The 16,341-nt window shown below is 41.3% G+C and overlaps 1 protein-coding gene across 3 annotated transcripts in view; it reads left to right on the forward strand.

Annotated features, from left to right (window-relative positions):
- CARMIL1 (capping protein regulator and myosin 1 linker 1) overlaps window positions 1-16,341 on the forward strand; it is a 313,277-nt gene that overhangs the window by 155,700 nt on the left and 141,236 nt on the right. For all 3 annotated transcript variants that reach the window (XM_047797118.1, XM_047797119.1, XM_047797121.1), the window contains exons 9-11: window positions 6,479-6,554; window positions 12,842-12,930; window positions 14,139-14,233. In XM_047797118.1, the coding sequence (XP_047653074.1) occupies window positions 6,479-6,554; window positions 12,842-12,930; window positions 14,139-14,233 (260 nt within the window). The remainder of the gene's footprint in view (window positions 1-6,478; window positions 6,555-12,841; window positions 12,931-14,138; window positions 14,234-16,341) is intronic.

Consider the following 16,341-nt stretch of genomic DNA (forward strand, 5'->3'; position numbering starts at 1 on the left):
ATTAAGGGACCTGCTAGCTGTCCTTCAAATCTGTCCATTATATTTCATTCATTAACACTCTCGTGCGGTATTTCACACTATTTAAGAGTCAGTGGTTTTTACAATTTCAGGAAGGAGGCAGACAGGGGAAAAGGAGTAAGGAGGGAAATTTGGCCCAAAAATAATAACTGGAAAAATTAAATTCTTAAGAAGTCATAGAGATCAGAAAGATGAGGTGGGAAATTCTCATTCAATAAATTATCTATAATCCAGAGTAGCAAAGAATTTGGCAAGCGATTTAGATTGCACGTTGCTTGCCAGTTTCTTTGTTTTTTAAAAAATATTTTAACTTCTTTTAATAGCCTGCGAAAGTTAGTTTCTTTTTGCTGTCCCAGAGGAACCAGAGCACAATCCTTGGTGGAGAGAGATCACCTGAGAATAATCTCGGTATTGACTTTCAAATTAGAAACTAAGTGGTTGGTGGAATGTGATGAAAGGGGTTTAGAATTTCTTTTTCTTTTCTTTCTCAATCTCTCTCTCTCTCTCTCTTTTTTTTTTTTTGTCTTTTTAGAGGCACACTCTTGGCATGTGGAAGTTCCCAGGCTAGTGGTGAAATCCCAGCTATAGCTGCCAGCCTATACCACAGCCACAGCAATACCAGATCCTTTAACCCACTGAGTGATACCAGGGATTGAACTTGTATCTTTATGGGTACTAGTTGGGTTCATTGCCACTGAGCCACGATGGGAACTCTGGGTTTGAAATTTTTGATCTGAAGGCTCATGGATATACCACCTTGGCTCCCCTGGAAATTTGAAGGCTTTTCCCCTGGAAATTTGAAGGTTGAAGGCTTTTGCCAGTATGGAGGGCACATGATTCATTAGTGAGGTATCAGCACAGTAGGTCGGACAACCAGATCATAGGTCACTTTGCCTGGGTTCGAATCTTGTCTCTGCTGAGACTAACTTCCGTGACTGTGAACCAGAGACGGGCACTTGCCATTTGCCTCATGAGCCAATGCATGGTCCTCCCATAGTGTAGCTTTCAAGCCTTATTTCGAGAGCCTAAGTATTCTCGTTCTCCACTGCTCTCTGTAAACCACCCCAAACTTTAATGGCCTATAGCAAGAACTGTCACATTATTATTATCAGTTTCCGTTGTAGGGATGTGGCTCAGCTAGGCATTTCTTACTTGGGCTCTTTCAAGCAGCTGCTGTCAGACGGGCTGACTCTAGAGCCATCTCTAGCCTCAGTCACATGTCTGGTGATTGATGCTGGCTATCTGCTGGGATTCCAACCTATGGTCTTTTCTTTTCTTTCTTTCTTTCTTTCTTTTTTTTTTAAGGGCTGCACTTGTGGCATATGGAGATTCCCAGGCTAGGGGTCAAGTTGGAGCTGTGGCCTCTGGCTTACACCGCAGCAACACCAGATCCAAGCCGAGTCTGCAACCTGCTCTACATCTCACAGCAATGCCAGATCCTTAGCCCACTGAGTGAGGCCAGGGATCAAACCTGCGTCCTCATGGTTACTAGTCAGATTCATTTCTGCTGAGCCACGATGAGAACTCTCCTGTCTATGGCCTTTCTACATGGCCTGGCCTTGTTCAGAGCAGGATTTCATGGTGAGTGGAGAGGGAGGAAGAGACAGAGAGAGGGGGGCAGACAGACACAGGGAGGGGGGGCTAAGTGGCAGCCATACTATTACCTTTTCTATCCTGGTGTCTCACAGCCTTACTGGAGGGCATCTACATCTGTGTTGTTTCCAATTTTTGGCAATTATAAATGCAGCTGTTATAAATACGCAGATGTAAGTTTTGTGTAAATATAAGGTTTTATTTCTTTTGGGTGAATACCCAGGATTGAGATTGTTGGATCATCATGGTCAGTGTACATAAAACTTAACAAGACACTGTCAAACTGTTTTCCACCTAGAGTGTGCCATTTGCATTCCCATCAGCAATGCATGAGGTTTCAGTTGCTTTGTATCCTTGTCTGAACTTGATATTGTTTTTGTTTGCTTATCTTTAAAGCAATTCAGGAGTTTTATAGTGGCCTCTCATTTTGGCTTTAAATTGCATTTCTCGTATGACTAATGATTTTGAGCATCTTTCATGTACTCGTTTGCCATCAGTGTATCTTCTTAGATGAAGTATCTGTTTAGATCTTTCTGTTCATTAAAAAAAAATCAGTTAATTATTTATTATTGACTTCTGAGAGCTGTTTATGCATTTTGGATACTAGGTCCTTTGTCAGAAGCGGGATTTGCAAATATTTTCCCTCAGCATGTCATTGTCTTACTCTTCTCTTTATAGCATCTGTCACAGGGAAAAGTTTTGATTTTGATAAAGGCCAGTTCATCAGTGGGGTTTTTGTTTGTTTGTTTGCTTGCTTTTTAGGGCTGCACCCCCAGCACATGGAAGTTCCCAGGCTAGGTGTTGAATCTGAGCTGTAGCTGCCACTGAGCGAGGCCAGGGATCAAACCCACATCCTCATGGATACTAGTTGGATTCGTTTCTGCTGTGCTGCAACAGGAACTTCCTGAGTGGTTTTTTGTTGTTGTTGTTGTTGTTGTTGTTGTTTGTTTTTTTAAATTATGCTTTTGGTGTCAGATTCTAAAACTCTCTAAGCCGTACCTTCTCTGTTGCCTTTTCTCCTGGGATGGCAATGTGTTTCTCACTCCACTTTCTTGTCTGGAAGGCTCAGTATCTTGTATCCTATCCTTCTCGTGAGAGTCTTTCCTGACTGCCTTTTCTTTATGGATGTCTCTTATTTGCAACATAGTACTTCCAATTCCCTTATGTCAGAGGGATTATTTTACTCTATTATAGTTGCTTTTATTCTCTGAGCTTTCTGCTAGGCTGTGTTAGGTCATTACTATTATAAGGGGAGGGGCTAGCTTGTTGTGTTCATTGCTGCACAGGGGTGGCAGTTGTTGGTTGTATGAATGGATGGAGTTGCTGGGCATTTTTGAGTACCCATGCCTTCGCGAGTGCCATTCCTAATGACTTGAAACACTCTGTTCCCTTTTCCCTGCCTGGTTGGCCCCCTCCTGTCTCTCAAGCCTTGTGGACCCTTCCCCATTTACTCCAGGCTGAAGTACTTAGGTTCTCTTGGGTTCTTAGGGCACTTTGAACATGCCCCCTCCCAGCATGTCTCCCATTGGGCTGCAGAGATTTGAGGAGGGGTCTTTCTCCACCACAGAAGTTTAACAGTGGAACAAGAGCTGCCCTTACTCGTGACTTAAACCTCAGAGCCTACTACCCCTACCCAGAACTTAGTAGGTACTAAGTAAATGTTTATTGAATGAATTATGATGTAGCTTTCAGTTTGTTTGTACCATTAAAAAGCCTAAGCATTGACATAATTTAGAGAAACATGGTGGGCAGACCATGCCAGCATGCATCTTCATGGACATTTTTTTCTACAACAAAATTTTATTTATGCCACCCAGAGAGTATTTAATTTGATGGCTCTTTTAGATTATGAATATGGATCAATATAGGCAAATTAAACAATAGAGTACAAGAATTGCATTAGAAAAAATTCATATCATATTTAATGTAACCCCCCAGGCTAGGTATCCTCATAACCTTTTGCTGTATTTTTTGTCTTAAAAAATATAGACACACAGTGTCTGTATTTGTGAGCGTTTATATCTCAATTTACATGTAGTTTTTACCACTTATAATTGTTGGCTCTAATCATACAAATAGGCACCTGGAATGCTGTCTATTTAAAAAATTTAATATTTCAAACATTTCTGGTGTCATTACATATTAGATTGGACTTTCAGGTGTACTAGAATCTTCCTTTCAAGGTTTTTTACCTGTCATATGTAGAAATGATGCTGTCTCACCCACTGCATTCATGTAAAACCTGGTTCTATTAAAGATAGGCCCTTCAGTGCCTGAAAATGAATTCATTATGACAAAAGCCAGCTGCACTTCAGATGAAATCAAGTGACAGAACAGAACACAATAAAGAGGTTCTGAAGTGTAGTCACTACTTGACATTAAAACCACATGAGATGAGATGAGGATGCTTTGCATTAGTTGCTGAATGACCACTTACAGGAGAAGACACTCAGATAATGCAGGCTTCAGGAGGCCCTGTATTGTAAGGTGGAATTCACTCTTGGAGAAGCTACAGCCGTCACTAGAGGTCAGGGGGAGATGCTGGGACTTGTTCTGAGAAACTTGGTCAAGGGAGAGAGTGGAGACCATCAAACAATTATGGGAAGAGATGTTCTCATTTTTTAATCTAAAACTTAGCAACGTACCTATCATGGCTCAGTGGTAATGAACCCAACCAGTATCCATGAGGACACAGGTTTGATCCCTGGGCTCACTCAGTGGGTTAAGGATCTGGCATGGCTGTGAGCTGTGGTGTAGGTTGCAGATGCGGCTCGGATCTGGCATGGCTGTGGCTGTGGCCAGCATCTGTGGCTCCAATTGGAACCCTACCCTGGGAATTTACATATGCTGAGAGTGTGGCCCCCAAATAGACCCACCCCCCAAAAAATAAGACTCAGCAAAGTTAATAAAGAGACTTTTTGGTGGAAAAGACGGCATGTGGAACCACGATTCCTTGACGTTCTTTTCTCTACTACCTGTGGGCGCTCATTTTGCCTTTTAATGCAAATCTGATGAAACTACATGCACGTGCTCCAGAGGTCAGGTTTTGACTGTATGTAGTTCTGTCCCTTTGGTCAGGTCTCATTGTCACATGTCTGAACATCTATTTCTTCATCTGTGAAATGTGAATGCTTTCTAGGGTGGTTTTGAGATTTAAATGAGCTGGTCTCTGTAAAGTGCCTAGCACGGGGCCTGGTACCTCAAAAGATTTGCAGGAGTTCCCGTCGTGGCGCAGTGGTTAACGAATCCGACTAGGAACCATGAGGTTGCGGGTTTGGTCCCTGCCCTTGCTCAGTGGGTTAACGATCCGGCGTTGGCGTGAGCTGTGGTGTAGGTTGCAGACGCGGCTCGGATCCCGCGTTGCTGTGGCTCTAGCCTAGGCCGATGGCTACAGCTCCGATTCAACCCCTAGCCTGGGAACATCCATATGCCGAGGGAGCGGCCCAAGAAATAGCAACAACAGCAGCAACAACAACAACAAAAAAGACAAAAAAAAAAGATTTGCAGTTCTCTTTCCACCTTCTGCTTTTCATTTCTATTTCAGAAAAAATTTGAGTGTTTGTTACGTGTCATGCCCTGAGGATAAAACTGATGTGATGTCCCTGAAGCCACAAAACTGAAATTGACAGAGACTTTCAAAGAACTTAACAACCTGGGGTGATAAGGAATAGATGTTTAAGCATCAAACCATAATAGAATAAAATAAAGGCTAAATAGAGATGCAAATAAATGTCAGGTACCCTGAGGGGACTTACAGAGGAGGTGATGTTATGGTATAGGCGCTGAAGGATTCATGGGTTTTCACAGCTGAACACAGAAGTCAAAGATAATTCTGATTGTGACATTCATGATTTTTTTTTTGGTCCTTTTTTTGTCTTTTTGCCTTTTCTAGGGCCGCTCCCGCGGCATATGGAGGTTCCCAGGCTAGGGGTCGAATCAGAGCTGTAGCTGTCAGCCTATGCCACAGCCACAGCAACTCAGGATCTGAGCCGAGTCTTCGACCTACATCACAGCTCACGGCACCACCAGATCCCTAACCCATTGAGCAAGGCCAGGGATCGAACCCGCATCCTCATGGTTCCTAGTCGGATTCGTTAACCACTGTGCCACGACGGGAACTCCCATGATATTTTGATGAATGATGAATTGTCTGCTTTTTGGCTTGAGCATGAGTTAAGGGCTTGCCTATAGGAGGTCAGGCTGGAATAATAGTGTGGTGTGGTGGCAGATCTCTGATGCCAGTAGCTTCACTCTGTGGCTGACGAGCCTGTGTAAAGCATAAGACAAAAAATACACTGGGCTATATCTCATGTGCATATCTGGTGCCAAGAACTGCAAGAAGGGTACCAAATGACTCTAGGATGCTTGCTAATAAGCATTAGAGATCCCACTTGGTGTCACTTCAAGCTAGACGCTGTCCTTGCTTGTAATACTAGACGCTGTCCTTGCTTGTAATACAGCTAGACGCTGTCCTTGCTTGTTAGAGAGTATATGCCATGCTTAATGGCTAAAGAATTTATGAAAGAGCGATCTAAAGAAATAAAACCTGGTGGTATGGAGTTAGACATATGATTCCTCTTAGAGCAAGGAGGTTATCCAAATACTGCTACCTGTTTTCCTTCGGAAATGGGAATCAGAGTTCCTAGAAGTAATTCAACATCAACTTTGAGGAATTCTGCTCACCTCATACTGAGGATCTGTCCTGGAGATTTAATTGTTGTCTGGGGGTCAAAATAGATTCAGCTGGCTGTTGGGTTTGTAAAGAATAGAAATTTATAAGTAAACTTGTATGTCAGGGATTAAAAAGTAAGCACCAACGTGGCTATTGTAAGAGTATGCTCATATATTTTGCTATTTCTGCTTCTAGGGACCTAATACCGATCATTGCTGCTCTGGAATACAATCAGTGGTTCACTAAGCTGTCCTCTAAGGATCTCAAACTGGTAAGTAATTGAGGACTTTGCAGATGTTGCTTAGCTTTGCTGAATTTCAGAAACTCGATAATTACTAAAAAAACACGCGCATGTTTGTTTTTCTACTATAGCGACAAGCTGCATATGTCTTATCTCTTGGGGAGGTATTTTCCTATAAATGATCTGCAGAACATTATATACAGTTTGTAATGTGAGATGCTTCAGAGTGGTTCTTCCTCCTGTTTCCAGCTGCTTCAGGCAGTTTGAGATGATGAACAGGAAGACACATTTAGTGGCACCTTCAGTACACACTCGTTCTGTTGACAAAAATCTATTCAAGTTACATTTGCACAGCTGCAAACAGCAGAGTTTATGTTCCTATTTCGCCTTCCATCTCCACACAGCTTCCCTTCCCAAGAATTTAGGGAAACATTACCAAGGTGGAGTTGGTCTGGTTGAGTTACAATAGTTAATGTTAAGTTTCTAGATGAGTTTTTGGGCAGATTTATGTGTCAGGAAAACTGAATCAATGTGAAATGTTAGTTTTCGTAAGGTGTGGGGTGGGGGGCCAGAGTTTTGATCTGTTTTACTAGTGGAAATAAGATGTTCTGTTAGGATTTTTTTTTTTTTTTTGCATGTTCAGACCAACCTTATGGACAAATACTTGTCCGTGAGTTCGCTTCCTGCTGCTTCCTTTTAGCATAGGAGCCAATTTACATATGGTTTTATTGTTTTAGTTAAGCCTCTAAGTTGCAAGGGTCATAGAAAACTGAGGATTTAAGATTTTCAAAGCAAAGAGGTACGATTTGGATTGAGACATGCATCTGTTGAAAGTGGAGGGTTGACATTTGCTGGCAGACAGGCTGCTGGTTCTCTGAACTTGCCTGAGCGGCTTACGGTCTTGTAGGTATGAGCATGGGCAGAACTCATTTGGGGAATCGTTAAGAGCCAGTGTGGGCATTCCTGTTGTGGCTTAGTGGGTTAAGAACCTTGCATAGTGTCCACGAGGGTGGGAATTTGATCCCTGGCCTCACTCTGTGGGTTAAGGATCCTGCATTGCTGCAAGCTGTGGTGTAGGTCACAGATGTAGCTCGGATCTGGTGTTGCTGTGGCCATGGTATAGGTTGGCAGCTGCAGCTCTGATTTGGCCCCTAGCCTGGTATTTTCCATATCCCTAAGGTGTGGTCCTAAAAGGGAGGGGTTGGGGAAGAGCCACTTGGTAGACAAAAAGTATGTGGGCTTGGAAAGAGAAATCTGGGTTTCAGATGCTGACTCTTTTTTGACTGTGACCAAGGCACTCAGAAGTTCCTGGGCCAGGGATTGAACCTGGGCCATGGCAGATTCTGACTCTTATAATAAAGCTTTGTGACCTTAGGTATGTTAATTGACCTTCCAGGGCCTTTGTTTCCTGCGTACCTGTTGCTGTGAGATAGTTGGAGCTAATGTCTCGTTTTTAATCACTATCCGGTGCTTACCAGAGTACCTGGCTCCTAATAGCTGCTTAATGCAAGCTGGCTTAATAAATAGATGTCACTTTAGTTTGTTGAATGAATGAGTGGACATAGCAATATAATACATCTGCAGGTTATTGAACTGAATAAATAATGTGTGTAGAAATTCTGACACGATGCCTAACATTATGGGCATTTCACAACTGTCAACTGTTGTTTTTACCATCATCAAAATAGATTAGCAAAGAGGCTGAGAAATGAACAAATGTGGGAGCATGAGTTATGAAAACTGTTATCAGCTAAACAGGGGAGGTGTCTGAGTTGAGTGATGATGGAGTTGAGGACGATGAATTCCCAGGGACCAGATGGGCAGCCACGATGGGAGACTTGGGAACAGAAGCCCCTCATATGCTGCTTGCAGGGTTGGGGGTCATTTGCAGGACTGAGCCAGCAGAAATTGTAGGCGTGAGATGGGAGTGGAGGAATGGGAAGCAGATGAGCCTAGGGATGGAGGGATCAGAGAGGACAATGCTTTGCTACCAAGTCAGTTTTCCTGGGTCATTCAGGCATTCATCTAAGCCCGCGATTTTCAATATGGGGCACAAGAGAACTTTGAGGAAGTGGCGGGTATCCCACTTTTGGAAGTTGTCCCAAATCACTGCAATTCTGTCATGATTCCTCCCAGTCAGCATCTCCTTTCAGCTGCCTTAGATGTTTAGGGAAGAAATCATGCACCTAATTAGTTTAGTCTTGGCAAGACAAGCAAGCAAAGACTTATATGCTTTCTTGGGACCCCTGGAGCAGCAGGAAGTAGAAGGACAGGATTTGAGGCTTGCCCTCTGCTTTTCTATTAACTGAGATTTGACATAAAAATGCACATGTGCATATTTTTAACGTTTGGTTTTGGAAAATGGAAAATGGTCTTTGGAACATCACTGCAAGTTTTCAAAAAGAATACCAGTTCTTCCTTTTTTTTTTTTAAACCCAAAGTTAAAGAGATGATACTTTTTCCTGTGATGGGTATGGCAATATACCATCTCAGAACGTTTTTTGACACCTGGCTTATTTGAGGCAAAGAGAAGGCATTACATCTACTTTGGGTTTTCTAAAACATAAAGTGTAAAAAGAAGTGACTTCCTTTGAGGTTATATGAGTTCTCTGGGTTGTTAAGATTGCTCCTAGCTCAGTAGAATCTGCTGTGTGTAAGGTACCACAGGCAAAATATGACTCATATACTTTATGCTGATCATGAAAAGCCAGTTGACCAGTCACTATTCTGAACGTTATTTAAATAGAGGGCTAGAGGGATTTAAAAAATAGATGGTGTGTCAAATAAGCAGATAGGACCATGATTCTGGACTCATTAACAGTAGAATTAGGGTCTGGTTCAACTCTGTCAGTTTTATAATTTAGGAAAATCAGTGAGCATCACTGAATCTTTTTAGATCTTTTTTTTTTTTTTTTGGTCTTCTTAGGTCTACACCCGTGGCATATGAAGGTTCCCAGGCTAGGGGTTCAGTCGGAGCTACAGCTGCCAGCCTAAGCCAGAGCCACAGCAACACAGGATCTGAGCTGCGTCTGTGACCTACACCATAGCTCACGGCAACGCTGGATCCTTAACCCACTGAACAAGGCCAGGGATCAAACTCGCAACCTCATGGTTCCTAGTCGGATCCGTTTTTGCTGCGTCATGACGGGAACTCTTTAGATCTTTTAAAAATATCATTGGGCTGAGAAAGGGACGTGGTTCCTCTTAGTACCAAATTTTCATATTTGTTTTATATTAGAATAGTTCACTCCTTATTTTATAGTGATTCCAGTAGTTTTGATACTCTCCTTTTGATTTTTGACTAAATACAAGCTCTCGGAGAGTCATTGTATTCATTTGTTAAAAAATTTTCCCCTGAGGAGTTCCCTTCATGGTTAATGAACCCAACTAGGATCCATGAGGATGTGGGTTCCCTCCCTGGCCTCGCTCACTGGGTTAAGGATCCAGCATTGTCGTGAGCTGTGGTGTAGATCACAGATGCGGCTCAAATCTGGCATTGCCATGGCTGTGGTGTAGGCCAGAGGCCATAGCTCTGACTTGACCCCTGGCCTGGGAACTTCCATTTGCCACGGTTGCAGCCCTAAAAAGCAAAAAAAAAAAAAAAAAATTTCCCTGCAATCCATGAACACAGTGCTGAGCGTAAAGTAGACCCTGGGGCAGACTACAGTAATGGTAATATTTTACTTGGTGTCTAGGTTTGTGTGTGTATCTCTTTAAAATGTCAGTCACTGTGTACTCTTTGGTGTAGCAATGCATGCAGTTGGCGCTTAACAAAAAGCACAATTAACGTAAGCATGAATGACTTTGTTACACCTCTCCCCTACTGGCATCTTAAAGATGGACACACTTTTCGTACATTTTCTTTAATAAATTTTTATTATAGTAATTATGACCAACAGGTAAAGGAAAGCCCAGCTTCACAGCCTGGCTTTGGTAAATTACTTTTCTGGATGCTCTCAGCTAGCCCTGGAAAGGTAATGATACCGTGGATTGTTCCTGGAAATTAGAATAATCTTTGCAAAAGCATGTCTGAGTAATGACATGACAACATAGAAGATCAATTCCCTTCGTATATTGTAAAGCAAAGAATTATACTGATAAGGGGTCACCAACTTTGAGAATGACTACTGTCAACACAATATAAATTGCAGGCATTGGGTCATTTGTAATTAATTTTCCTTTCTTCTCATCAATCTGTGGGACACATTAGAAGCCCAGGAATAGTGTGAGAACAACATTTTAGAACCAATGGGATCAAAAAGCACCTAAGAATTATAAGAATTTAAATGCTGCATGACTTGGTTTTTCAAGTCAGTTTTTCTAAAGGATACTTGACTGGAGAACTTCTGCTACATTTTATACTGGTCCAGTAATGGTTAATCCAATTGAATATTTGTGATCTGATAAATCAAGGAACTATAATGTTTTCGTGTGGTATTTCAAGAAAAGAAACCTCTTTGCCTATTGTATTCCATGACACACAGAAAATGTTTTTTCTCTTTTTAAAGTAACAAAGGAAGAGTTCCCATCATGGCTCAGTGGTTAACGACTAGCAACCATGAGGTTGCGGGTTCCATCCCTGGCCTCGATCAGTGGGTCAAGGATCTGGCCTTGCCGTGAGCTGTGGTGTAGGTTGAAGACGCAGCTCGGATCCTGAGTTGCTGTGGCTGTGGTGTAGGCTGGCGGCTACAGCTTCAATTAGACCCCTAGCCTGGGAACCTCCATATGCCCTGGGTGCAGCCCTAAAAAAGACAAAAACCAAAACCAAAATAAAATAAAATAAAATAAAGGATTTAAATAGACCCTAAGTTATAATGACATTTAAAAATCACTTTTAATGTTTAAATAATTTTAAGGTCAGGTGCCATCTTAAATTAGCTTGAGAATACTGTAAATAAATATGAATAAATATATTTATATAAATATGGGTTATAAATATAAAACATTAATAAGTAAAAATTTATTTTTTATTTTTTAATGATTTTTAATTTTTCCATTATAGTTGATTTACAGTGTTCTGTCAATTTCTACTGTACAGCCAAGTGACCCAGTCATACGTGTGTGTGTGTGTGTGTGTGTGTGTGTGTGTGTATACATATACTTTTTCTCACATTATCCTCCATCATTTTCCATCACAAGTGACTGGATATAGTTCCCTGTGCTATATAAAAATTTAAAAGAAAGAATTATGCTCATTTCTACCCGAGCATAACTCTTCATTTTATTTTTTTATTTTTTTTGTCTTTTGTCTTTTTAGGGCTGCACCAGCGGCACATGGAGATTGCCAGGCTAGGGGTCTAATTGGAGCTGTAGTTGCTGGCCTGTGCCACAGTCACAGCCATGCCAGATCCGAGCCGTGTCTGTGACCTACACCACAGCTCACAGCAGTGCTGGATCCTTAACCCACTGAGCAAGGCCAGGGATCGAACCTGCAACCTCATGGTTCCTAGTCGGATTCGTTTCCGCTGCACCACGACGGGAATTCCATAAGTCTTCATTTTTGATAGCCCCCTCAAGACTTTGCTCCATACATACATTAGCTATTTCAATTGTAATCTTTATTAAACATGCCATTTTAATGATACATTTTCATTTATCATTGTATCCTACCCATTTAAAATATTTTGACAGATGTAAGTTTACAACTACATGGCTTTTGTAAACATGAGGTTTATTAACATAAGAGACTATTTATTAAAGTCTTCTTGCTTTAGAGATGACTAGTAGCAACATCGTAAGACTTAACGTTTATCCAGTGGTTATTCAGCCACCCTTTTCAGGTACATGATATCTTTACATCTAATTTTCGTATGTACAAAAAGGTTAATTAACAGTTTTATAGTGAAATACACATAAAGGGCTCAGCTCAAGGCCTGACACATGGCAAGAGCTCAGTAAGGAGATTTTCATCATCAACGTGGTCCCCCTCATTGCTACTCCTGGGGCTTTAATTCTTTATTGTGGTTATCACTGTCTTGGGAATTCCTTTTGGTTTTTTCCAAGATTGGGTGAGATGTGCCTCTGTGCGCCCATAGTGCTACCAAAATGGCCTTTTTAATTTTCTATCATAATTGTATCCTTCCTCCTTGTCTGATTGCCTTCCAGATGGTATGCTCTTGAGGGCCGGGACTTTGTCCTTTATGTTGTATTCCTTAGACGTTCACCATGAGAGTGTGTAGTAGTAGATGTTGAGCCAGGGTTTGTTGATTGAATGAATGATTTGTTTATCTAAAACCTTCCAGCTGGGTAGATTTCTAACAGTGAAGTCAGGTTGTTTTCAGACTTACGGCATGGTCAAAGAATATTTTCTATTACAGTCCACCGATGTCTGTGAACAGATCTTGAGGGTGGTGAGTAGGTCCAATCGACTGGAAGAATTGGTACTGGAAAACGCTGGACTTAGAACGTGAGTATTTTCCTGAATATATGAATGCGTTGCTGTAACATTTTTTGCTACTTCCTCCAAAATTAATACATAGTTTTGAAGAAAGAGTTGGGCTACTCATAAGCTAGGTGTTCTCCCTTCTTAAAGTCCTTGCAAACCCTCCTTGTCATTATCACAAAGGTCAAGACTTTTCTGACATCTTTGGCTGTTGTGTCACATGGTATTTTTGAGGGTACAGAGTATAGTGGTTGAGAGCATGGACCTTTGAGCCAGATGCCTCATGGCATCTGTGATGCCATGTTCCCTGCACGTGTTCCCTGTGTCTCAGTCTCTTCATCTTTAAAATGGACATAATAATGGTGCTGATTTTACAGTGGTAAGGATAAATGAATTCATACATGTAAAGTGTTTAGAAAAGTATTTTTCATATTACAGATGCTATGTGTTAGCTTTTATTAGTATCATCAACAGAAGTCATAGTAATAACACATTTCGTATAACGTTACTGCTTTGTTTTGATCTGTTTTAGCCCCTTTATTTCTCTCTCTTTCAAATTCACACTTAAATGATCTTCCTTTAGTGGTTCAGTAATCAATACCCAAGCCTTACTAGGGACCTGTGAGTTTGAGTTTGTCATGCTACTAAGTGAGGAGGGCTGACAGTTTCAGAATCATAGCACTTGGTGTGTTAGTTTAAGTTAAACATACTTAAAATAGTGATTTTTGACTTTGGTTAAAATATATTGTTAGCAACTGTAGCTTTTAAATTTAATGATTAGGGCAATCAGTTTTGCATTCATGAGTATTGCATGAAATTACAACTGATTTAGTGACTAGCCTATTGCAATTTTCATGAAAAGTACGTTCCATTCAGGATTTGTTTTTTCAGTTGTGGGTGGGCCAAATGGTGCTATTAATAGCAGTCTACGGTGTGTCCTTAAAGGGGCAGTTACGTATTTTCTTTTTTCTTTTGAATGAGGTTTTGATAAATCAACGTGAGCCATATTCTGGCTGTGGTTTTACAGATTCTCTAATTAGGATGTGTATTAGTGAAAACAGATTGGATTTAAACAATACTTGTTATATATATAGATCAGTATCGTAAAGACAGCTTCTCTGTTTCTAGATTTTATCTTGGCTAGTCTAGTTTTAATTTTTTTATTTTTTTTTTTAAATTTGAGCTGTTTTACGCTTTGTGTTATTTGATCTGATTATTTTGTTTACTTGCAGAGATTTTGCACAAAAACTGGCCAGTGCTCTAGCACATAATCCCAACTCAGGACTCCACACGATTAACCTTGCTGGCAATCCACTGGAGGATCGAGGTACTGTAGCATTTACATGACTATTGATGCCAGAACTGTAAGAGGATTAGGGAGTTTTAATTTAGCCATGCCTGAAAAATAGTATCAAGCTCAGTTGTAATTATTTCATAAATGCTGCTGATGCTCTGGTTGGCTTCTGATTCTTTCTACCCTTTGGTGAAAATACTTATGCTAAAATTTTATCATCTGATGAGCTATTTTTGAAGTGATACAAGTGGGAAGGAGGATATTATTTTTAAATAATTGTATTGGTTTTTTATTGTTGCGTAACAGGTTATCACAATCATTGCAGTTTAAGATGACAGATTTTTTATGACCCAGTTTCTTTGGGCCAGTCATCTGGGTACAGGTTAGCTGGGTTCTCTACTCAGTCTCATGAAGCTGAAGTCAGGTGTCAGCTGGGACGGTGATTTTATCTCAAGCCCACTGGTTGCTGGCAAAATAAATTTCCTGAGGTTGTAGGACTAGGTCACCATTTTCTTGCCAGCTGCCAGTCAGGGACCCTCCTAGCATGTGGAAGCTGGTTCAGGTCCTTCCCCTGTGGCCCCCTTCTTCCTGGGAACACATTTATCTTTTGTTCCAAGCCAGCAGAAGCACATCTCTCTGATGCTTTCCTTTTTTTTTAACCTAGCTCACTTTTTTGGGGGGCAGATTCACCCAGGAAAGACTCCCTTTTGATCAATTCATAGTCAACTGATTAGGAATGTAATCACATCCCTGATATCCCATCATATTCATTTGTCTGCCCCCCACACTTGAGGGAATTATTTGGTATGTTCACTAGGGGGCAGGAATCTTGAGCACCACCTCACAATTCTGCCTATGACAAATATCTTTGAATATTGACTATAATTTGAATGTGAGAATAGAAGTTGAAGGACTAGATTTCAGAAGGAGGTAGAAGAAGCTTTCATTAGAAGTCTTTATGAGTAGAGGGCAAAGTCTGTAGGGTTAGAAATGAAATTTGAGGATTTGAATTCTTAGGAGGAGGACATGGATGGGCGAGGTTTAAGAAGAAGTAGTGTCAAGAGGGAACACTTTGTTTTCATTTTCTGATGCTGATGTTCTCCAGCCTTGTTGCATAAGGGCCTTTCATCTTGTGATGTTTTATATTTGATGAGGATTAATTATTAAACTGCGTCGAAGATAGTGTTATAACCTCTTAGTTCTGCTTTTTCGTTCCTGACACTGAGATTGTTCTTGATTGAAAAAGATACCCATGTGGTGCCCAAGCAAACATTTGAAGGGGAACCTCCCCGCATCTGAAGTAGTGAATCTAAAGAAAGGTTAAGACTTAAGTGGACAACTCGATCACATGAAAGACGCTCTGATAGATGTAAGGCAAAGGGGAAAATAATAGATACCTCTCCCTATTTCTCTAGGGTTTATTTTTTTCTTTAGGAAAACCAAGTGGTCTCTCTCTTAGCCAAATGCTACAGAGTGGTGAATACAACAAAGTGGAAACCACGTAGATCACCGTCTGTAGACAGGAGGGCTGTTTGGCTTTTGTATTTAAGACGCAAGAGCCTCGAATGTATTTGTTTACTGACAGGACAAAATCAGTAGTTGCTAAAGGCGGATCACTAAGGATGTGAGATCTGGAGTGCGGTAGACCAGGAAGGGACCCTCCTTCGTCATCAGAGAAACACACATTCCAAACCACATTGAGACACCAGTGCACACTCAGTAGTGTGACTATCCTCGAAAGAAGTGTGGGGGAGGGTGTGGGAAATGCAAAGGGATGCATCACTGGTGGGAGTGAAAACTGGCGCAGCCTCTTTGGATACTGGTTAGAAAAGTTAAATACCGGTTTAAAAAGTTAAATTTGCTCTGTGACCCAGCAATACCACTCCTAGGTATGACGCAAGAGAAATGAAACATACATCCACACACAGGCTGGTGAATGAATGTTGACAGTGGTGGTGTCCATGACAGCCCCAAACTGGAAACACCGGTGAGGGGACAAACACAGTGCGGTGTATCTGCACCGCGGTCCGGAGACCACGACTCAAGCGTGTAAGGGAATGAAGCGTTGATCCTGCTGTGACATGGCTGACCCTCAAAAGCATGATGTTCCTTGAAAGAAGCCAGGCCCCAGAGACCTCTCG

This window comes from Phacochoerus africanus, chromosome 9 (genome assembly GCF_016906955.1).
Source record: "Phacochoerus africanus isolate WHEZ1 chromosome 9, ROS_Pafr_v1, whole genome shotgun sequence".
Lineage (NCBI taxonomy): Eukaryota > Metazoa > Chordata > Mammalia > Artiodactyla > Suidae > Phacochoerus > Phacochoerus africanus.